General features: G+C 39.8%; 4 protein-coding genes across 4 annotated transcripts; 2 read left to right on the top strand and 2 right to left on the bottom strand.

Moving 5' to 3' along the window:
- Positions 1 to 631: 631 nt before the first annotated feature.
- LOC6052097 (phenoloxidase-activating factor 2) lies at positions 632 to 7,475 on the bottom strand. Its single transcript, XM_038256651.1, has 5 exons — positions 7,368 to 7,475; positions 6,721 to 6,912; positions 6,449 to 6,582; positions 1,536 to 1,704; positions 632 to 1,475 (listed from the first exon to the last, which is right to left on the bottom strand). Exons 2-5 carry the CDS (start codon positions 6,880 to 6,882, stop codon positions 684 to 686), a joined length of 1,257 nt encoding a protein of 418 aa, XP_038112579.1. The 5' UTR covers positions 6,883 to 6,912; positions 7,368 to 7,475; the 3' UTR covers positions 632 to 683.
- Positions 7,476 to 14,983: 7,508 nt separating this feature from the next.
- Positions 14,984 to 16,289, top strand: LOC6052096 (phenoloxidase-activating factor 2). The gene is made up of 4 exons (XM_038255746.1): positions 14,984 to 15,064; positions 15,124 to 15,302; positions 15,361 to 15,566; positions 15,634 to 16,289. Exons 3-4 carry the CDS (start codon positions 15,381 to 15,383, stop codon positions 15,841 to 15,843), a joined length of 396 nt encoding a protein of 131 aa, XP_038111674.1. The 5' UTR covers positions 14,984 to 15,064; positions 15,124 to 15,302; positions 15,361 to 15,380; the 3' UTR covers positions 15,844 to 16,289.
- LOC119766071 (phenoloxidase-activating factor 2-like) lies at positions 15,853 to 16,173 on the top strand. Its single transcript, XM_038250450.1, has one exon. The coding sequence runs from the start codon at positions 15,853 to 15,855 to the stop codon at positions 16,171 to 16,173; it is 321 nt and encodes a 106-aa protein (XP_038106378.1).
- A 2,362-nt stretch (positions 16,290 to 18,651) lies between the features above and the next one.
- On the bottom strand, positions 18,652 to 22,062 carry LOC6052095 (uncharacterized protein K04H4.2). The gene has a single exon (XM_038250449.1). It carries the CDS (start codon positions 21,970 to 21,972, stop codon positions 18,652 to 18,654), a length of 3,321 nt encoding a protein of 1,106 aa, XP_038106377.1. The 5' UTR covers positions 21,973 to 22,062.
- Positions 22,063 to 23,647: the final 1,585 nt, after the last annotated feature.

Below are 23,647 nucleotides of genomic sequence, written 5' to 3'. Positions count from 1 at the left end.
TTTCCCCTAGTTAGTAAACTTTATATTCAAACCAAATTATTTTGGTTATACAAAAATATTTAAAACCCTTACACCCTTCTCAAATGTCATTATCAAGTGAAACTGACTCCATATACACAAAAAAGGCTTATATAAGCGTACACCCAAAACTGGCAGCGCTAGTCCGAGAGAATGATGGTCTCGAGTCGAGAGAATAGTAGTACCATTCACGGACGCAGAGAACACAGCTCGAGATGGGCGATAGAACTATTCTCTCGAGGTTCATTTGCAAAAATAGTTCATCCGTCAAACAAAAAACCAAAAGTGTCGACAACGGGAATCGAACCAGAGACCTTTGACAAACCAATCCAATGACTTAGCTGCCTCGGCCACCACAGCTTGGTGACCAAGGAGAAGTCAGAAGTCGATGTATGACACTTGTTGGAGATTTATTGATTCAACTAACGAATGAACTCATTTGTTATGATGGTGTGAGTTGGTACCATTATTCTATCGATTTTGGCACTGAGCCCTCAATAAATTTTGAGAGAACGATTATCTCGATTCTGAATTTTGGGTGTAGGAAAAAAAAAGAATAATTTCAAACGGTCAGTGAAGGAGGTTTTCTTTCTCAAACAATCGAACATGTTTATCTTTTCATTATAGTAAAATCCTGTATTTAAAATCGTATTACGAGTAAAGGTTTAAGCAAACAGCTCCGCAAACTGCGACAGGTTCGGATCGTACACGCTGGTGTCGAACCCGAGCGTCCGGACCACGTTGTCAATCCACGACTTGAACTTGACCACGCTGGCATACACCGCCGGCACCTTATCGTGGCATCCGATTCCCCACGCCACCATACCGAGCTGGGCGTACCGATTATCGCTGGCCGCTCCGATCGGGCAAACCAACGGCGCACCTCCGTCTCCTTCGCAAGTGTCCACTCCCTTTTCACCTCCGGCGCAAATAAACGTCTGATGAAGCCGGAAGCGGTTCGTGAGTCGCGTGCCCTGCAGCTGTCGTTCACAGGTCGAGGAGTCCACCAACGGCAGGGGAACCTTCTTCTGGATCACGCTGTATCGTCCCGCTTTGCCGAACTGGTTCTTGCCCCATCCGCTGGCGAAGCAATCCGACCGGCGGGTATCGTAGTTAGACGGTGGCAGACACACCACGTTGATGTGGTCCGCTAGCTGGATGGGCTTTTCCAGCTCCAGAACCGCCACGTCAAAGGCCAACGTACGGGGGTTGAAGTCGGGATGACTGTTGACACGGGTCACCAAGCGTTCCTGATACGGAAGACGTTCCTTGGTAGTTTGGGTGTCCCACTCGCCGGCACGGATCTTCAGCTCACCCCGACGGAATCCTTGCACGCAGTGAGCTCCGGTTAGGACCAGGTTCGGATGGATCAGCGATCCTCCGCAGTGACTTGAACCGTCGTTTGTCTTGATGAGGGCAACCGTCCACGGGAACTCGCCGAAACCGGCTTCGTTGTTCTAAAATCAAATCTTTCGTTAACGTCTAGCAAAAAAAAATCAAGAACAAATGAATCTTACAAAGTTTCCGGTCAGCGAGAAATCGATTCCGCCAATGTTTCGCAGTCCACATCCTCGGATTCTCGTGGTGGTTGGGGTCGCTCCCGGAGTATTATTCATCGGAACCACCAGCGAATCCTCTTCACGGCAGCACACGTCCAGAACATCCTGACAGCTTTCCGGGTTGTAGCTGAAGGTGGAAATAATGGAAAAGGTTTAATAACTATGCTATGGGTGCCACCCTTGAACCACGTGGAAAACTTTTTATATTGTTATATTTTATCTAGAGTTTGCTCTCCCGGTCCATAATTAGTTTTAAAACCAAATGGGCCGACTTGCTTTTCTTTTTTTAGAAATCCATCAACAATCGATGTGATTTTGACGTAACGCAAAATTTTGGATTTTTGACCCCCCTCCCCCCCTTTGTAACAAATCGTAACAGATGAACGGTCCCCCCCTGTTTCACGTATGGCAAAGTCTGAATGCATTTTTTATGAATTCTTGTATGAAAATTTTGCGCTAGGTAACCCAGTTTGAAAGAAAAAAATGTTTAAAATTGCATTTTACACCCAAAATTCCGTGTCGAAAGAATCGTTTCCTCCAAATTTATTGAAGGCTCGGCGCTAAAATCGAGAGAATAATCCTACTAACTCACACCACCATAACAAATGAGTTCATTCGTTAATTGACACAATAAATCTCCAACAAGTGCCATACCTCGACATCTGACCACTTCAGAGTCACCAAGCTGTGTGGCCGAGGCAGTTAAACCATTGGGTTCGTATGTCAAAGGTCTCTGGTTCGACTCCCGTAACCTTTGGGTTTTTTGTTTTGGCGGATGAACTTTTTTTGCAAATGAACCTCGAGAGAATAATTTTTTCGTCCATCTCGAGTTGTGTTCTCTGTGTCCGTAAATGGTACCACTATTCTCTCGTCTCGAGGCCATTATTATCTCGGACTAGCGTTGCCTAGTTTTGGGTGTACACTAGTTCAGTTGTTTTGCAATCATTAGTTTTCAAAAAATGTATGATTTAACGAAAACTAAAATTTAAGTAAAAAAACAACTTTTTGCGGTACTGTACATCGAACATTTTCAAAAGTATGTTTTTTTAAAGAAACCTAACATGCTTAAAAATGGTTCTAAACGCAAGGGAATGCATTTTAAATTGCTTTCAGGTGATTGCACTTAAATTTGCATTGAAATTTTTGAAGTTTTTTGAAAAAATATTTTTTACACCCTAATTTTTCGGCCCGACTTGAAAGACCCCCCCCCTCTCAGAGGAGACAAAAACTTTAAATAAAATTTGTACCAGCTTTAAAAAACCAGAAGCAACTTTAGGTATATTAGTTTAAACATTCAAGATTATTTTAAATTAAATATTTTACTAGAAGGTGGAGAGAATCACTTTGAAAATATTTTCAACAACCTTGCTAGAAAAATATTGTCTTGAATTTTGAGATGTTTATAATCTCTGAACATATTTGCATGTGTATTAATTTTTGAATGACTTATGATTTTTAATACGTCTTTCTATCAACAGAGACAGGATATAAATTTATTCAAAAGTTTGTAGAATAACTTCTCAAAGAAAAAACACATACTGAATTTTCGATTTTTAATTAAATTCGATCATTTAAAAAAAGTTGTTCAAAATGGACATAAAGTGAAAAAATTAGGCATAATCTGTCAATATTTGGCACATACACTTGGCACTGGCAAAACACTTGGCACTGGCTGACACTTGAAAATTATGACATTCCCAGATTTTTCATATAATTGTATGTTGAGAATAGCAAAAATATTTATATTTAAAAAAGACAAAAGCAAAATGCTTTTGTTGATTATCCGAGGTTCGATTCTCCGAAGGTTTACATGGGACTTCGGATAATCGAATCACGAACAAAAAAAAATCTTATTTTTAGCATAAAATTCGAACTCTGCAACCCCATTTAAGTCAAATTTGAAGACTTGATTGCCTTATTTTTATTTTTAATATTTAGTCTCCGCCATTTTATCTTGGATTTTTAATTTTGAACGTGAAAATTTGATCTCATGTTTTTTTCATATTCAAACACTCAACTTAGTTGTTACATCTACCAGTCATAAAACAGTTTTAAAAGTCCATCGCGAGTCGGATGAAATTTCTTCACTGGCCGGAAGTTAGGCATCTCTGGGTAATATGTTTGAAGTCATTGAAATCGAACTCTTGTGACGAGTTCGCTGACAAACTCGGTTTGCTTTTGAACCTTTTGAACCGTGAATTCGTGTTTGACCTTGAACACTGTTCTGTTTGAAACAGGGTTCGTCGGGTTCGCCGAACAACTGTTTGAACCCGTGTTCAAACATTTGTCTTAAACGAAAGTTTAAAGCAAATCACTAGCTTTTACAGCCGTTAGTTATTTTATTGAAATTTATTTATTTTTTGAGACCAAAAATCCTTTTTAGCGGCGAATATCGTGCAAACCAAACAATTGTTGTTACCAGAGTTCAAACTCAAGTTTGAAACTCAGCGTTAACTTGGGTTTGTGTTCGAACATTCGCAAAAAACGGATCAGAAAAGGTTGCTGTTTTAACGCGGGTGACAAAATTTGAACAGAAGTCCAAACAATGAACAGTTCAGCCAATGTTTGTAAGTTTGTTTTAAGCCCCTTTATTAATATAGGACATCCTGAATTAGATAACACTGAATTGCATCACTTACATTATTTTATTCATAATGTTAAAAAATGTTTAGAAATCATGAACACTCAACAATATCTTTGTTTGAAAGCATGCATATAGAAATAGTAATCTGAAAAATCAAATAAAGTAATTATAACTCAAATTGTTCATAAATTCAACCGAGGTTAAGTTTGAAACTAAAAATAAAAACTAACTTAATCCACCTATGTGGTTGATGCCTTCCTCACTTTTAACCAACAATGGGTAATATGAGTGGTTTGGACACATATTTCAGCTATTTTTTTAGGTCCAGAAAAATAAGTACACCGATATAACTTAAGTTGTCATAACTCGAGACAGGGTTGCCAGATTTTCAATGTTGTGGACTCGTTGGAAAGGTCTCTTGATTACCTAACCAATGATTGGTCGGATGATGGATCCGGACATCGTTTACATACATTTAAGTAAGATCCGGCTTCAAAAAAGTACATAAATATCACTTAAGTGGTCATAACTCGAGACAGGGATGCCAGATTTTCAATTATGTAGACTCGTTAGAAAGGTCTCTCGATTACCTAATCAATGATTGGTCGGATGATGGTTCCGGACATCGTTTACATACATTTAAGTGAGATCCGGCTTCAAAAAAGTACATAAATATCACTTAAGTGGTCATAACTCGAGACAAGGTTGCCAGATCTTCGATGTTATGGACTCGTTGGAAAGGTCTCTTGATTACCTAACCAATGATGGGTTGGATGATGGTTCCGGACATCGTTTACATACATTTAAGTGAGATCCGGCTTCAAAAAAGTACATAAATATCACTTAAGTGATCATAACTCGAGACAGGGTTGCCAGATCTTCAATGTTGTGGATTCATTGGAAAGGTCTCTTGATTACCTAACCAACGATAGGTCGGATGATGGATCCGGACATCGTTTACATACATTTAAGTAAGATCCGGCTTCAAAAAAGTACATAAATATCACTTAAGTGGTCATAACTCGAGACAAGGTTGCCAGATCTTCGATGTTATGGACTCGTTGGGAAGGTCTCTTGATTACCTAACCAATGATGGGTTGGATGATGGTTCCGGACATCGTTTACATACATTTAAGTGAGATCCGGCTTCAAAAAAGTACATAAATATCACTTAAGTGGTCATAACTCGAGACAGGGTTGCCAGATCTTCAATGTTAAGGATTCGTTGGAAAGGTCTCTCAATTACCTAACCAACGATGGGTCGGATGATGGATACGGACATCTTTTACATGCATTTAAGTGAGATCCGGCTTCAAAAAAGTACATAAATATCACTTAAGTAGTCATAACTCGAGACAGGGTTGTCAGATCTTCGATATTGTGGACTTGTTGGAAAGGTCTTTTGATTACCTAACCAACGATGGGTTGGATGATGGATCCGGACATCGTTCACATGCATATAATTGAGATCCGGATAATTGTGAAAACACATTTTTATACATAACTTTTGAACTACTTATCGAAACTTCAAACAATTCAATAGCGATGTATGGGACCCTAAACCAAGTCGAATTCAACTGGTTCGACCAAAATCGGTTCAGCCAGTGCTGAGAAAACTTGGCAAGATTTTTGAACACATACATACATACACTCACACATACACACACACAGACATTTGTTCAGTTTTCGATTCTGAGTCGATATGTATATATGAAGGTGGGTCTTCGAGCTTTTAATAAAAAGTTCATTTTTAGAGCAGGATTATAGCCTTACCTCAGTGAGGAAGGCAAAAATAACACCTAATACGACTTTTCCATTCAACAAAATCTTATTTGAATTGGTTTTGTTGCAGAATTCTCGCAAAAAGCGTTATTCAGAATCTTGTTTTTGCCAAATTGGAAACCAAATTGGAATCAACAATAGTTTTCAGAAAAAAACGATTTTTATGAAACAAAACTCTCTCTGCAGATCTTGCTCACAATTTTCTCACAATTCACTTTTTTTTTTGTCCCACGTTTTCCAAGAAATTCCACCATATCAGCGAGGATGCATTACGTAACGCAACCTTCCAAAAAGCGCGACCATCCAAACTTGTTTCGTTTCGCTTCGATATTCTAGACGTGTGTAGCCAGGCTAGTCCACGATCGCGCGAAAAAACGCCCAATCACTTCACTGCGCCGCCGAAAGTTACGAAATTCGGTGGCAACTCCACTATCTTTTTATTTCGTGGCTCGGTTTGGTTTAATTTTTGCAGACTACCTATCCTATCTAAACAACGCCAACTTACTTGACGTCGATCTCGTTGAACTTGTTTTGTTCGGCGAATTCGGCCTCCGGTTTGCACATAAAGTACGGCACACACGTACACCGGTCGCCTTGGGCCGTGATTAGTGTCATCGGAGAGAGTGTCGGCGCGTTTGGCTGTCAGAGGAGAAGGAGAAAGGGAAAGAAGAAGAAAAAAGATGTCCTTGAGGTTGCCAAAACTGGTTTACGAGCGCACTAAAGCGCAGCCCTAAGGTAGCTCTAGATAGCTTTCTAGGGCTTGTGTCGGTTACTCACCCCGAGCGGGTCCGGCGTGACCACCTCGTCGATGCTGGCCCGGTTGGCAAAGTCCAGGATGGAGGTTTCGTTCTCGGGGAAGTAGATCTTGTCGATCGGTTGTTGAGCCGTTGCAACCGCCGCGATGGCGGCGATCGTGGCCACCACCAATGCCACCTTCATTTAGTGAGCCGAGCTGTTCTGTGCTGTGAGCTGCAAGCAAACCGAAAGGAAATTCCGCGATATACAAGAGAGTCCTTGAACGGTTGAGTGAACAAGAAGTGCCTAAGTGCGATACTTTGTTAAGCTCTTAAACTAGAAGTTCCTCGAAGAATGTAGAGGAACGCACTTTGATAGCTGTCCGATGGAATCGAGTGACCTGTGATGCACTCGTGTTTTTATTCTAACCCAGTCTGATTAATTGGTTCAATGTTGTGACCTCGGAAGACTGCGATAAGAGTCACTTTTTAGGGACCGAACTCAGTCAGCAGCGCCCATTTTGAATCCGTATAGACAAATAACCGGATTGGTACAACAGAAAGACTCCATGTTAGAACCCTCCAGGGTGGCAATAAAAAATAAAAGAGCTATCCAAAACAAGTTTTCAAGAGTTTTGCAAATCAAAACAAGACACACTTTGTGTATAGGAAAACGAAAACACCACTCACCAATTTCAACCGTCCCCGACTTGAGACTTGAGACAAACCACTACCGAACTGCACTTGATCGAAGCCGATCGCGTACTGAAGCGCTACGGCACAGCTGAGGTGGAATTAAACGATCGTTGCCCGATCGCCGGCTTTGTCGGGGAGTGACCACAAACTACGTCACTCTACCAATAGTTCTTCAAGATTCCTAGAAGATGAAGTTCGACTAACCCTCCAAACTGTAAATTTTCAAGTAAACGTTCGTCATCTAAGGACGACCTCCAACGGCGAGATCAACGCAGGTATTGGTGAGCGAGGAGATTTTAAGATTACAATAAACAAATCAGCTGCAGTGCTAAACGAACCGGTTTATCAGTAAACCCGGGAATCCCTCGCTCAGAATCGTCCAAACAGAACGAAAAAGGGTATTTCCTGACACCTCGGAATCCATTCTGGTGACATTGACATCACGATCAAACGACCAAATTTACGCTAAAGTCGAATTCTTTACAACTGTATGGTGGATTTGAAGATCACTTGCGAACGTATCATTTGTGTAAGACGCCGCCGCGATGACGCATCGAGTTGAAGACGCAATGGAATCGAATCTGTCTGTCTGATGGGCTATCAAACGACGCGCATCCATCTATCATTCGGATATGACCGGATCGAATGATGTTGGGTGCTGGAGGTGAACAACATCGTAGAGTTGTACAGAAGCGTATCGGTTGATCTGTGATGGCTGGTTTGGTCTTGTTTTTTTTGTGGTGTATTTGGAACCGGGCATTGGTGGATTTGCATGAGATATACTGAGATATAAAGGAGATTCAAGCGACAGACCTAAAAAGACGTTTTCATTTTTTTTTCATTTACCAAATTAAATTCATTGCTAATATTTTTTTAAATGCATTATTGCCATACATTTGGCACAAATTTAGTAAAAAAACGCCTCAATTTTTAAGCATCACAGATCCCCAAAATTCGTATAACTGAGATATTCAACAAAACCAAAAACCCCGTGCAGTATTGATGATGGACTGTAGATCTTCTCGATATCAATATTGCTGCAGCTGGTTCTATAATTTGATAACTCCCGCTCTCGACGGTCCCTTCAATATCGACAACGAGAGAGTCCACTGTAGTTGCGATCTGATCGTACTGAGGTAATACGGGTATCATCTAGGGTCAAAATCCGACGACCTTTTGCCTGTAACAGCGTTAAACCTACAGGTCTTAACTCCAGGAAGACTTTGGATGACCTAGACCATCCCATTGTATCAGTAAAGTAGTCTACCATACTCTCTGAGGTAATACAGCTATGAGCCGGGGTCGAAATCCGACGACCTCTTGCTCGTTATGCCCGTTATGACCCAGAATGTACAAAAAAAAAACAAAAACAAAAATTGAAAATATAATATTTATTATTAAAACTTCTTAATTATTTTTTCCAACACTCTAAAATGCTAAAGGTGGGCACTCATGTGAAAATTACACACTTATTAAAAGCCGGTTCTCAGATATTTTATCAAATTTGACCAAATTAATTCCAGTTCATTCTGAAAAAAGTACTTACCCCGAAAGCAAATATCTTGGAGGTTTTAAGTAAATATTTTTTTCAGGAAAAAAGTAACAAGGTACATAAAAAGATTAAAAATAATAAGCACTGTTTTTTGAAATCTGAAAAAAAACTCAATGAGAGTATAACTCTTCCATCAAATAATCAACGATTATAACAATCTACTACTTGGAACTCAACATGCGTATTTTTTTATAACTAAGTAGTACTTAGTATAAAAGTACAAAAAATCAAAATGTCACGTTTAAAATTGTGGTTCGATTGAGCGAATGCATTACGTCTCTTTGTATTCATACGTTTAAAATATTTGAAGCTTACAAAAATACCAAAAAAAAGTTGCAACTAATTTTGAAATAATCATTGAATATGTTAAATATATCGATTATTTCAATGTATACTATTTCTCTACTAAAATCTGAAAGTGTCGATCCTTGGGAAAACTATTTTGATATTATTGCAAATTATCGTTGAACGAATCTCAAGATTTCAGTTCCAAAATTTTTTAATAAAAATGATAGGATTTTGATTTATTTTCCAAACATCGTTCAACCAGCAAGATTTTCTTCGTTACGTTCGCGCATATATGACCAAAATGTACCTAAAAAATCTTCTTGAAAGGTGACTTTAGAGGTCCTTTTGAAATATCTGTGCCCTAGAAAATATTTTACCGGAGGCGCGCGATCATTCATAAAGCTTCGTTTTAGGTGAAGATTCAAGAACTATCGCGCGCCTGCTTTAAAATATATCGAAAATTTTAAAATTGAAATAAATAAAAAATCCCTAGGTGAACTATTTTTCATGTCGCGGATTTTTGAAAAGGACCCATTAGGCGTCCTTCCCACGAAGAAAATTTTCAGGTACATTGATTTGCAATAACAATCTCCTTCAGCCATGGCGTGATGTCCATGTACGTCTTAAATAAAAATCAATGGAGGTTAAAAGAATTGATTCGTTTAAAATTATATTTTTAAATCCAAAGTGGCTTTGAGAGTCACTGCGCTTCTTATAAATATCAGCCTGAAAGTGAGCAAATAGAATTTATATGTTAATCGATCATTAAGGCTAGGTTTCTTTTAATGGTTAAATAAAAATATAACAATTAAACATTTAAATTTATTCGTTTCTAATAAACTAAATGTAAATTAGAAGTTATGTGACCGATTCTTCGGCTCTTTTTCAAAAAAAAAATCCAAGTTTTTTTCAGCGTTTTGGCTGTAGTGGCAAAATAAAAGAAAAAACACCCCAATGTTATTACATACTTGGAAAAATAATTGATTCTCCTACAAAGAAATATCATGCAAAATGAACCATATAGTACCTGTGCTTCCCCTGAGATAAAAATGTAGCGTGACGGGACAACATCGTAAAACTGGACTTTTAAAAGGCACACTACAAAAATCGCTACAGTTTTGCCAGTTTGATTTTTAAAAACTTTTGCTCTTCTACACATTATCACAAATTAAAAAAACGAATCTTTTGCTCCTTGAACTGAAAGAATTGGATGAAATTGGAGTTTTTGTCAGCCATTTCTTTTCGTGACGGGACAACGAAAGGAGCAGATTTATGAAAAAACTCCTCTCCCGTACAATGGCTTGCAGACTACTTTTGGTCAATGTTCTTGGCTTTTAAGGTAAGAAAACGCATTTAAAGCATATTGCAATTATTGCATCATAATAAAAATGATTTTTTTCATATTAAAAATCATATTGAAAATTGAAAAATGTGACATTTTGGTGTAGCTTCGCTAAGAATCGGTCATGTTAATAATTCCTTATTTACTTACAAAATTGTTTTTGTAAAAATGCCTTTAAAGCTGGATTTTTCATTTTTGTTTTAAAAACGTATAAAACTGGTAACCTAGAAACCTTTTTTCTGTTTTGTGATTCGAACGTATTTTCCTTGCGACTTGACTTGACACTTTTTAAAGTAATAATTAACTCATTTTTGAAAAAAAAAAAAAATGTGGAGTCGGAGTCGGAGTCGGAGCCAACAATTTGTTGAAAGCTGGAGTCGGAGTCGGCTAGAGTTGGCAGGCCGGAGTCGGAGTCGGAGTCGGTTGAAGCTGAAAGCTGGAGCCGGAGTCGGAGTCGGAGTCGCTTCAAATATGACCCGACTTCGCAGCCCTGTGAGCAATTCTCTACGAAATCGGCTGATTTCGACAATTTTGTATTTTTTATTTGGCTCAAACTCCCTATCACAAAAATTTTTTTTGATTAATATTGAATGTTTGGCCCTTTTGAAATTTTAGTCTTGATTTATAAGAAAATATTGTTTTCGAAAAGATCGGAAAATTTCAAGAATGTTTCATATTTTAACATTGAAAATCGGACCATTAGTTGCTGAGATATCGACAATAAAAAATGGAGGGTTTTTTTCTGTTTCTTTTTCTTTCATCCGCTGTATCTCAGCAAGCATTGGTCCAAAATATGAAAATATGTTTACAGAAATAGACAATCATGAACACTATTTTTAAAAATCAAAAAACCCGATTTTTTTGACTGAATTTAAATATGAATAGCTACATTTTGAAAACGATACACTCAATCAAAAAAAGTAAAGTGCTTTTCGATTGCAAATTCGATTTAACTTTGAAATAATTAGGTCAATTTGTTTTTGTGCAAGATTCTTTTTTACAAAAATCACTATTTAAATAAATCATAACTCGTCGGCAATATTTAGGTCCATAATTCTGAATGGCTCAAAAGATGCGGTGAGTTGTCCCCTAAAACATATAAAAACATATAAAAAAAATAAACAATACGGCTCTTTCGATGTTGAATTTTTTTGAAATAAACGTTTATTAAAAAAAACTCGACTTGTTTCCATGTACCTATTTTATCAAAATAGTTCACATCAATACCTACAACTTAGCCCAAGACACCAAATCAATAAAGGAAATTCGTTCAAAAGTTTCAGATTTTCTTATTTACTTACCATTACCATTAACGGGTCCAACTCAGATTGTTTCAGTGAGTATGGAAGGCTACAGTTCATTGTGGTAAAAACTTATTGAGATGCTTCTGGGTTGTCCAAGAACTCCTTGGAATTAAAACCGTAGTAAGCAAGAGGTCAGTAGTTTTTGACCACACATACACTGCCGCTCGAAGCTAGTCCGTCCCATATGTAATTTCGTGAATTTTGAGGTAATGATGCAGTTTGATTCAAAATCATGTAAACTATCAGAAAAATCAATAAAATGTAGTGCTTTGTTCTAGAAAGCCGGAGAAAATCCACTTTTTCGTGAAATTCTAACACTTAGCCTTATGGGCGGGACAACTTTGACACGCGTTTTTCTCGGCTTGCTGTTTTTACATATGGGACGGACACGATTAGAGCGGCAGTACAGCTTCAGTGAGTACCAATATGTTGGAATGTCTTGTCCACGGTCCAACATCTCTAATTCTCCTGTTCAATAAAAACTCATACTCATTATTTAGTTACAACAACCAATCGGTTGTGCAAAACTTTGTTGATTTTGACAAAATTAGTTCACTGTGTGAAAACACCTAAATTGACCAGGATCAAACACATCTTACACTCTTCTTATTGCAGTATTAAAGACTGTATGTGTTAATCCTTCCCAAAGATGTATGGTGATAAATGAGTATAACATATTAATAAATAAAAAAAGATGAGGCAAATACGTTTTGCATGATAACAGATTTATTCCAAATTTGTGTCCATTCAATCCAGCATCGTTTTATGTTCAACTTTTAGACGCTGGAAATTTCAGGGAAACCCCAAAGTGTTTTACACTGCTGGAACCGGCTTTGTGCTGTAGGGTAGGGTAGTCATCAATGAGACACTTTTGGTTTTTAACTTTGAACGATTTTTGTATTTTTGTCATCAACATGTTTTAATGAGCTTTTTGTTGCATTTTCTTTCTTTTAATGTGTTATAACATTGACCAAAATATGAGATCGATCCGACCTCTACAGCCAAAGTTATTCAACTGTCTCGTTTTAGACGCACTTGGCAGGAACAATGAGACAATGTACGAAAATAAATACTTTTCTAGTAAAACATCATGTTTTTGTATTGTTTTATTGCAGGTGATTTGCGTTGAACATTTTAAAGGGACCATCCATAAACCACGTGGACACTTAAGGGGGTGGAGGGGGTTATGGCGATTGTCCACGATCCATACAAAAAAGAAGGGGGGGAGGGGGTAACAGATTCCCTAAAAAGTGTCCACGTGGTTTATGGATGGTCCCAAAGCAATTTTGCCAGCTTGAAACTTTAATTAACAAAAGTTATACCGTCATCTGGGGCAAAACGGGACTCATGGGGCGAATTGGGATAGATGTTTAAGCCTTGTTACTGTACAATATTTGGATATTTTTGATTAGTTTCGGATAGAACAGACTCATAACATCTATAATAGTGCATCGATTTCCAAATTTCAAGCTTTTAAGTGCTCTAACAACTGTTGTACCTATTCAGACTGTAGTCCTGATTTGCCCCAGATGAAGGTATTAAAAAGTATTAAAATTTTGTAAAATCCGTATGTTTATATCAAACAACATTATATTTTTCCTTAAATAGAGGTAAAACTTAATAAATATGCCAACAATCATTTTAATTTCATGTTTTCAATGACATAGATTTGATTAAACCTACATCTATTTTGGTTAAACCTAATGAAAGGACATTGTAACCCAACTCATTCCCTATGAAACGTCGAAAGAAATCTGAAAAAATGTTAGTTTGGTGTTAATGGCAGCCTACGAGTGAAAAAGTAATTTTAGTCCATTATTTAATCTTGCACCCCAGAATCAAACCTTTATGAATAACTTTTTCCATAACCAAAGCCACTTTTATGGCAGACGTGTTTCCAGCAGTGGTGTAGGAGCGGCCGTGGCTGACTGGTTACGGTGTTCGCTTTGTAAGCGAATGGTTCTGGGTTCGATACCCATCTGCTCCCAACGAGAAAGTTTAGAACCCAGAAATTATAAATGATGAATATGAACGAAAAACGAAAGTTGCTCGAGGCGGGGTTCGAACCCCCGTCCTTTGGATTGATAAGCAAAAATGAAGATAAGGCCATGAAGACTTGGTGAAATTGGACTGGAATTAAGAATACTGTTACAAAGAGCGAGTTGTGGCGCTATAACCACGGCAAATACCCCCCATTGTCTTCTATGGCTTCGAATTAGACATGACACAGATAAAATACAGATTTATTTTCAAGAAAATACAGATCTCCCCCCAAAAAAACCTGACACTGTTGCCCTGAACATCCCAATGAGTTGTTGCAGCCATGCTCTGTAGCCCTCCTCCCTCCTTAAGTGACTACACTTAAGCCGTCTGCCGCAGCCTTCTGTTGTCAAAATCATGAAATGTTTTTCTCTGATTGCTTTTTTTAGCTCTTCTTGCGAACCGCTCATTGATGGTCCCTCTCACTCACATTCGCGATGAGAGAGCAAGGGTTCATGCGATCCACGGCAGGCGTTCGATCGTGGTTCGCTCGTGCTTGGTTTGCAATCATGAGCGAACCACACTTGAGCGCCATGACGTATCGTTTGAACCACGATTCGAGTGAGCGAACCGTGACAACACTGGTGTCCAGTTGACACACCTTGCCCCTAAATCTGGGCCTGATTTGTTGAAACTATGACTTGTGAAAGCCATTTTTATCATGGTTCCCCGTGTCTCATTGATGACTACTCTACCCTAAAGGCAGCGACATCTTCTCAGGCTAAATTTGGCACTATACGGTTTAGTTAAAGTCCTGGTGTGCCTTACGTGATCCATCCGTAACATAACAGGTTTTAGACGGGCTCTCGATCGCAAGCTTCCGAAAGTTCGAGAACAACTCGAAAAGTTTACCAGTCAACTGTGGTACCAGGAAATTTGGTAGTTGGCTGGAAACGCCTAAAACGGATACACCTCCCTTGGGTTTGAAAGCGTCGAATTGTTACAGTGAAAGATGACCAGCAGGATCATAGTTTCAGCTGTGCTGTTAGTGGTTTGTGGGTTCTTGGTGTACGAATCACAGGTAAGTTTAAATGTTTACCTAAAAATTAATTGTCTTAATAATGGGTTTGTGGACTTTTCAGGCTTGCGATGGAACATGCGTGGCAATTTCGTGCGATGAGACCAAAAAAAGTTCAAAGAAAGAAATTCCATTGGTTGATTTAAGGTATGATATTGTTTGTCAAGCAGGTTCAACAAACAATTAATTTTAAAATTTCCACTTAGATTCGGAGAAAATGAATGTGATCAAATTTTCGAAGTTTGCTGTCCAAACTCATCCTATAATGTAATAAACAAGCCTGTAAATAAACCGGAAAAGGTTTCAAAACTATCATGTGGCAAAAGAAATACCAACGGTATTGGCTTTCGGATCACGGAAAGTTCACTCGCAGAGTCTCAATATGGTATGAGGATTTGGTTTTGGAAACATCTCGGAATCTTTTTAAAATGTTTTATTTCTAGGTGAACTTCCTTGGACGCTGATGATTCTTTCAAAGGAGGTGTTGTTCGATGAGCCAAAATACGTTTCCATTGGAACAGCTTCTTTAATTAAACCTGGAGTAGCCTTGACTGCGGCACATGTGATGTTCAAAACCAACGGCGTAGAGCTGGTTGTACGCGCCGGCGAATGGGATTCCAACAAAGAAAATGAAATGTTTCCTGTTCAAGTAAGACTTACGATAAACAAGTCTTAGCATTTCCACAAAATTAAGCTTAAATTTCTTTAAATTTCAGGAAGCAATCGTTAGCAATATCATATCTCATGAACAGTATAATGCAAACTCCCAGTTTGAAAACAACATAGCTCTGTTGATTCTGAACCAACCCTTTGAGCTGCTTGAAAACGTCCAGTTGATATGTCTTCCCCCGCCAAACTTCTCCTATGGTCAAGGAAACTGCGTAACCGGAGGTTGGGGCAAGATTCACTTTGGAGACACCACCTAAATCAACATCATGAAGCGGGTTCAGCTGCCGATTGTGGACCGTTACCAGTGTCAGGACGTTCTCCGAACCACGAAGCTGGGACTCGCATTTGCACTGGACGAAAGTTACATCTGTGCGGGAGGGAAGGACGGTGTCGACGCGTGTACCGGAGACGGTGGAGCGGCCCTGGCTTGTCCGGATGCCTCCGGCAGGGTTCACCACCAGGTTGGAATCGTAGCATGGGGCGTCCAATGTGGGTTGGAAAATATTCCGGCCGCGTACACGAATGTGGCCATGTTTAGTGGCTGGATCGAAGAGAAACTTCGGAACGTCCCGGAGTATTTGCTGTGAACGAGAGCGTCTGTGATGTGTAAGTTAGTAAGTTATGAATTAAATGTAAAAGAGATTGATAAACATTGACAGAAAATAAACCTTTTTTTTATTTTTAAAAAATATCAGAAGCTGAACTATGATATTTACATATGTTGTTAAATTATTCTTTTGTTTCTGGCAGCTTTAACCATCTTGGTCATTCACGGCCCTTATTTTAAGATAATTAAAATTAATGTTGGTATTAAACCAACAGGCTTGGTATTTCCGTTACGGGACCATATATAAACTACGTTGACACTTATTTTAAAATTCTGACCTTCTCTCTCTCTCTCTCTCTCTCTCTCTCTCTCTCTCTCTCTCTCTCTCTCTCTCTCATTTCCATACAAAACAAATCTTTTTTGCATGGAGCATGGACAATCAAAATATTGGTCGCAAAAAAAACTTTATTATTCGATGTAAAATTTAATTTGCAATCTTAAAGTACTTTAGTGAAATTTTGATAAAGTGCATAGTTTTCAAGTTAAATCCATTTTTAGGAGACTTTTTTGAAAATAGTCACAGTTTTTTCATTTTTTAAAATTAGTGCACATGTTTGCCCACTTCTGAAAAAAATGTTTTTGAAAAGCTGAGAAAATTCTCTATATTTTGCTTTTTTGAACATTGTTGATACGACCCTTAGTAGCTGAGATATTGCCATGCAAAGGTTTAAAAACAAGAAATTTGATGTTTTCTAAGTCTCACCCACACAACCCACCATTTTCTAATGTCGATATATCAGCAAATAAAGGTCCGATTACAATGTTAAAATATGAAACATTCGTGAAATTTTCCAATATTTTCAAAAAAAAAATGTTTTCAAAATTAACATTTTAAGAGGGCGTAATATTGAATGTATGATGAAAGGATCGGAAAATTATACGAATCGAGGGACAAAAACTTGAAATACTCGTACAATTTTTCATATATTGTGACTTGAAAACCACCAAACAAAATATTGTTCAATTATGCTAATATGTATCGAAAAAGAATTCCTTTAAATGCTTAGTATGCCATGAAAACCAAATAAAAAACTGTTTTGTGCACATGGGACCATCCGTAAACCCCGTGGACACTTTTTTGAAATCTGAGACCCCCACCACCACTCGTGGACAATTTCATACAAAAAAAAATCTTTTTTGTATAAACCTTGGACAATCGTACAACCAGTCCGTTAGTTTTTTCCACAATCATGAATATTTTATCTGAATTTGATTCTATAATACGAACCGTTCTTTTTAATTTGATATATAAAATACAATTAGATAAATATCAGTTTTGCTGTTTCTTACCGTGTTTGTTCGTGTTTATCAGGATGCAAATCTTTTCAAATGCCTTACATGTATTCAAAATAGACTCCACGTATTATTTTTCTGTCCAAGCTTAAACTTCCTATGGCAATGTTATTTAAAAATTAACAGGTTTTCGAAAACAGACTTAGCTAATCGTTCCTTTTACTGCGTGCCATTAATATCACACCATGCCAACACCAATCAACCAAACATGGGGTAATTGATGACCCACCACAGAGCTACTCAAAGGTCAACCCCAACGATCTCTTGCGCTCTGTAACCATTTGCCGATCAACGATATACCTACCACACTGCGACGTGTCGGTAGAAAGTGTCACCCGAGAAGCTGTGACCTGGCACTGACCTACGCGATCGGATGGCCATTTTTGGCGCAAAGGCGTTGTTTAAATATTCATCGAATCGAATTTGGTTAGCTGTTGCAACGTTTTTCTGCTTGAAAAGAGTTGGTTTTATGTCATCATCGGTGATTGAATTATAATGATGCTGACGGTGAATTTCAGTAACATTGACCTATGTTTTGGTTATTGTTTGTCTATTTATATGAACATCTTATGGCTACACTAATACGAAATTTAACTATACATTCAAACCCCTGGAAGATATTGTCTTGAAGGTTCAGGGACAGCCGGTTTGTTGACGAAACTTGGCGAAAGTTGTTCGCTGATCCAGGGCTGTAGCGAGCTAACCTTGATCAAGGTTTCAGGTACTGCGTTTGAATCACACCTCGCACTAGATCTGGTGACTAACCCGACAACCCTCCACTGCTCTCCAGATACATCCGGACACACCAAAGGTGAACCGTGGAAGCTGACACAATTTTGGCTAGGTTGGGTATTTCCAGCGATGCATACCGAATCAGATCTACAGCTTGATGCTGGTTTCAAGTTCAAGCGATGCTTTCTAGGCAACGCTGCATCATTGCCAATAAGATCCAAGCTGGTCCAACCAACGAGCAGGCAGTTTTGCTCATTTGTACGTTGATTGTGATTTGCCAGGCATGCCGTTAAAGGAGCTGCGACCGTAGATTGAAGCGAAAGAAGCGCGATATTGGCTTGACCGTTTGTGAAGTCGTAGTCTGGATGAATGTTGATGATCTTGACTTTTAGCTCCTGAGAAACAAAAAAAAAACATTTAAATGAATAAACCATTAAGAGTAAGGTTGGTCACTTACATCTACACCGTCAGTCGCCTTCAAGTTGTAATTTCCCGATCTGACATACAGCTGTGACGCTGGAAGGCTGGTTACACAATCCGCTGGAACCAGGACCACGTCGGAGCGTATAACCGTGCCCACGCAGTGGTAATCGTCCCGAGTTTGTCCCAAGTATTGCACCTTACTCCAAACGGTAACCAACCATGGGACTTCACGCTGTTCAGCAAACTGTCCGTTGGAGTCGATTTGAAGAGAGCACTCGCTATACTTCACGGGTTGACTCCCGATGATCTGCATTCCATTGATGTCGTTGATCCACTGCATCCACATGGCTCGTTGGGGGTTCATATGAATGATTTCGGTCTTCTCACAGCATACACGATCTTTAGGGCACACGTCGTTGGATATTCTCAAGTCTAGCAAGTCCTCAACTCCACTGGTCGAAGACATACACTGGAACGATGGTACACACTGTCCTTGGCATACCTTCGGCGCAACCGGAGCAGTTCCACAGCAAACAAGATCGCTGGGACAGTCGTCGAAGCTTCGGAGATTCAGCAGATCTCTACCTCCTGAGTTGATCTTCCCTGAGGGACATTGGTAAAACGGTACGCATGATCCTTTGCAGCTTGATTTCGGAGTTTGAACAGGTTCCTTGCAGCAAACTTGATCTCCAGGACAGGAATCATCGTAGCCTCTCAAATTCAAAATATTCTCACCATCTTTGTTGGGTATTCCCGTGGGACACTGATAAAACGGAACACACTTTCCATCACAGACGGTTGGGGGTTCAGTGGATACTTCGGTTGTAGTAGCTTCACAGCACACAAGATCATTTGGACAATCGTCGAAGCTTCGTAGATTCAAGAGATCTTTACCTCCTGAATTGATCTTTCCTGAGGGACATTGATAAAACGGTACGCATGATCCTTTACAACTCGATTTCGGAGTTTGAATTGGCTCCTTGCAGCAAACTTGCTCTCCAGGACAGGAATCGTCGTAGCCTCTCAAGTTCAAGATGTTCTGACCAGCTTTGTTGGGTGTTCCTGAGGGACATTGATAAAACGGAACACACTTTCCATCACAAACACTTGGGGGTTCAGTAGATACTTCGTTTTTAGTAGCTTCACAACACACAAGATCATTTGGACAGTCGTCGAAGCTTCGGAGATTCAGGAGATCTTTACCTCCTGAGTTGATTTTTCCTGAGGGACATTGATAGAACGGAACGCACGATCCTTTGCAGCTTGATTTCGGAGTTTCAACAGGTTCTTTGCAGCAAACTTGATCTCCAGGACAAGAATCATCATAGCCTCTCAAATTCAAGATATTCTCACCATCTTTGTTGGGTGTTCCTGAGGGACATTGATAAAACGAAACGCACTTTCCATCACAGATGGTTGGAGGTTTGGTGGATATTTCAGTTGAAGTAGCTTCACAACAAACAAGATCATTTGGACAATCGTCAAAGCTTCGGAGATTCAGCAGATCTTTACCTCCTGAGTTTATCTTTCCTGAGGGACATTGATAAAACGGTACGCATGATCCTTTACAACTCGATTTCGGAGTTTGAACAGGCTCCTTGCAGCAAACTTGATCTCCAGGACAGGAATCGTCGTAGGCTCTCAAGTTCAAGATGTTCTGACCATCTTTGTTAGGAGTTCCCGAGGGACATTGATAAAATGGAACGCACTTCCCTTCGCAAATTGTTGGAGCTTCAGTTGATACTTGAGTATTCGGAATCTCACAGCACACAAGATCGTTTGGACAATCGTCGAAGCTTCGGAGGTTCAACAGACCTTTACCTCCAGTATTCTGCTGACCTTGGGGACACTGATAGAATGGAACACAAGAACCTTTGCAGCTATTTGTAGATAGAGCGGTTGTTACTTCTTCAGACTTCTTACAGCAAATTAAATCTCCGGGACAAGTGCCGCGATCACTTCTCAGATTTAGCAAATCCTTACCACCAGTATTTGGGGATCCAGCAGGACATTGGTAGAACGGTACGCATTGTCCGTCACAAGTTGGTGGAGCATCGCTGATCGTATGATTGTTCAATTCACAGCAAACCATATCGTTTGGACAATCGTCAATGCTTCTTAGATTCAACAGATCTTTGCCACCAGTGTTGGACTTCCCACTCGGACATTGATAGAATGGAACGCAACTTCCTTTACAAGTGCTCTGGGGTTCTTTTGATTCCTTACAGCACACCAAGTCTCCAGGGCAAGCTCCTTCGTCACGTCTCAGATTCAGCAAATCTTTGCCACTCGTATTAGGTGATCCCGCAGGACACTGATAGAACGGAACACATTGACCTTCACATTTGGGAAGGATATCACTTGTCGATTCGCAGCACACCAAATCGCTCGGACAGTCGTCGAGTCCTCGTAGGTTCAACAAGTTTTGACCTCCAGTGTTGGGTTTACCCTTGGGACACTGATAGAAGGGGACGCACGTTCCATTACAGCTGCTGGACTCCGTTACTATTGGCTTTGGGATGACTGGAGTCGGTGAAGAATTCGACGTAGAACAGCACACTTGATCTCCCGAACAAGTACTTTCATCACTTCGTAGATTGATCAAGTGTTGTCCCCCGGTATTCGGAACTCCCCCTGGGCATTGGTAGAACGGGACGCACTTTCCATCGCAAACTTTTGGTACTTCAAAGCCGGTATCCGGCAATGATTCACAACACACTTGATCGTTTGGGCAATCATCGAAAGCTCGCAGGTCAAGGCCAGAAGAACTGGTTTTGTTCGGACAGAGAGCGTACGGGACGCACTTCCCCTTGCAACTGCTTTCGACGACGATCGTATTGTCCTGTGGTCGTGGATTTACACAGCAAACTTCATCACCCGGACACTTTTCCTGTCTCAAATCGATCAAATCTTTCCCACCAGTGTTCACCACATCATCCAAGCACTGATAGAACGCCACACAAGTACAAGGAGTTGGTATTACTGGCGGTTCATTACAGCACACCAGATCTCCCGGACACTTATCGTCGAAGCTCCTCAAATTCAGCAGGTCCTTTCCGCCCACATTAGAACACTGGTAGAACGGAACGCACTGCCCTCGGCACTCGGATTCCCTCTCCTGGCAGCACACAAAGTCCTCCGGACAATCACTGTCCGCAAACCGTTTATCAATCAACCCGTCCCCATCTTCAATGACGAGCCCGTTCTCGCACAGGTAGAACGGAACGCAGACTCCCCCACCGGCACAGCGGCGTTCCCCGGCGGGATCACTCTGCGCCAAACTACCCGAAATAACCGCGGCGGCCAAAGCCAACAGCCCCGAAAAACGCATCGTACCACCCGATCGCAACGTGCACACTAACGACCGTCTCGCGGAGACACTCAATCAGCTAAAGGCTTGCCCCACCACGTGAAGATGCGTCCAACGCGAGTCCACAAGAAGTGACTGAACACACCTCCCCAACTTGAATGGCCTCTACGCAGATTTCGGCAGTTACTACTATTTTCTTAAGTATACTCAAGGTGAACAGGCTCTCTTAAGCATTTAGATGCGGCAGGGAAGATCATCGAAGCCGGAGCTTTCGCGACGATTGAGTTGTTGAACACAGGCTGTAGTGACCAGCGGACTGCTTACACCGCACGACAGATATTCATCGATTGCACTGATGTGGTCTTCACAAAAATAAAATGAAAATCCTCCTACTAAAGATCGACATTTTTCTCTAGCGCTGTGTTACTCTTGCCATTCGATGCCGATGTGTTTGGACTTTATGGGAATAACTCTGAGTAGTTGTGGCTAATGTTTGCACAATGTTTGTCACCTTCCGGATAATGAAATGACAATTGAATTAAATTGAGCTAAACTAACATGATTAAGTCTCATATCTCCATCTGTCTATTGGCGATCAGGATATTCAAGATAGGCGTTCAGACTAAAATCAAGCAAAGCAATCCACTTTAACGACCCCCGGGTCTTTTGTGGGCTCTATTGCAAGTTTCTGCTCATTTCTAGGCGTCCGAAGGTTGTGTGTGATGAATCACCCAAAACATCTTTTACGCAAATGGACCGATTTTTTTTTTTGAATTAAATATACTTTATTGAATCTTTCTTATAATAATTACATTTGGTTTACATAATAAGTGGTCAGCTGTGGCTCTTCAGCTTTAGTTTGCTTTTCGTGATTTAAACACTGTTTATTTTCATAACTTTAAAAGTATATGATTTATCATTTTTGTAACACTAGGTACAATGAGGAAAAAAAAAATGTCAAGAAAACATAACCTAACCTAAAACTAACTTAAACTTACCATAAACTAAACCAATCCTTGAATCAAGGGGTATTCAGAAATAGCACATTTTTCCCTGAATTTCAAACATTTCTCTTGAATCTTCTGATCCAACGTTTTTACTTCTGCTAATTCATGAACCTCACTTGATCTTGTCCAGCCAGGAACATTCAAAACCATTTTGAGTACCTTGTTTTGGACACGCTGGAGCTTCAATTTATGAGTTCTAGCGCAACACTCCCAAACAGGTACTGCATACTCAATAACGGGGTAAATTATTTGTTTGTAAACAGCTAACTTATTTTTCAAAGAAAGCTTTGATTTTCTGTTAATTAAGGGATACAAACACCTGATGAGAATGCTGCACTTGTTCAATATTTTGTCTACATGCTGCCGAAACAAAAGTTTCGAGTCAAGTATGAGACCTAAATAGACAACTTCCTTTGACCAGGGTATCGAAACATCATTCATTTTAATCAAAACATCATCCTTTGGGGCAAATCGGGCCGATTTGGAAAGTGGAAAAATGATGGTTTGAGTTTTGGCTGCATTTATGCGAATTTTCCAGTCGCCAAAGTATTCGGAAAGAACGTCAAGACCCTTCTGAAGACGGCCAACTAAATATCTGGTTATTTTACCCTTATAAATAACGGCAGTGTCATCAGCAAAAAGTGACAACACACCATTACCAGGAAGAGTAGGCAAATCAGATGTAAAAA

This window comes from Culex quinquefasciatus, chromosome 2 (genome assembly GCF_015732765.1).
Source record: "Culex quinquefasciatus strain JHB chromosome 2, VPISU_Cqui_1.0_pri_paternal, whole genome shotgun sequence".
Taxonomy (NCBI): domain Eukaryota; kingdom Metazoa; phylum Arthropoda; class Insecta; order Diptera; family Culicidae; genus Culex; species Culex quinquefasciatus.
Note: the sequence above shows the minus strand (reverse complement) of the source record. Positions and strands in the feature narration are given on the sequence as shown.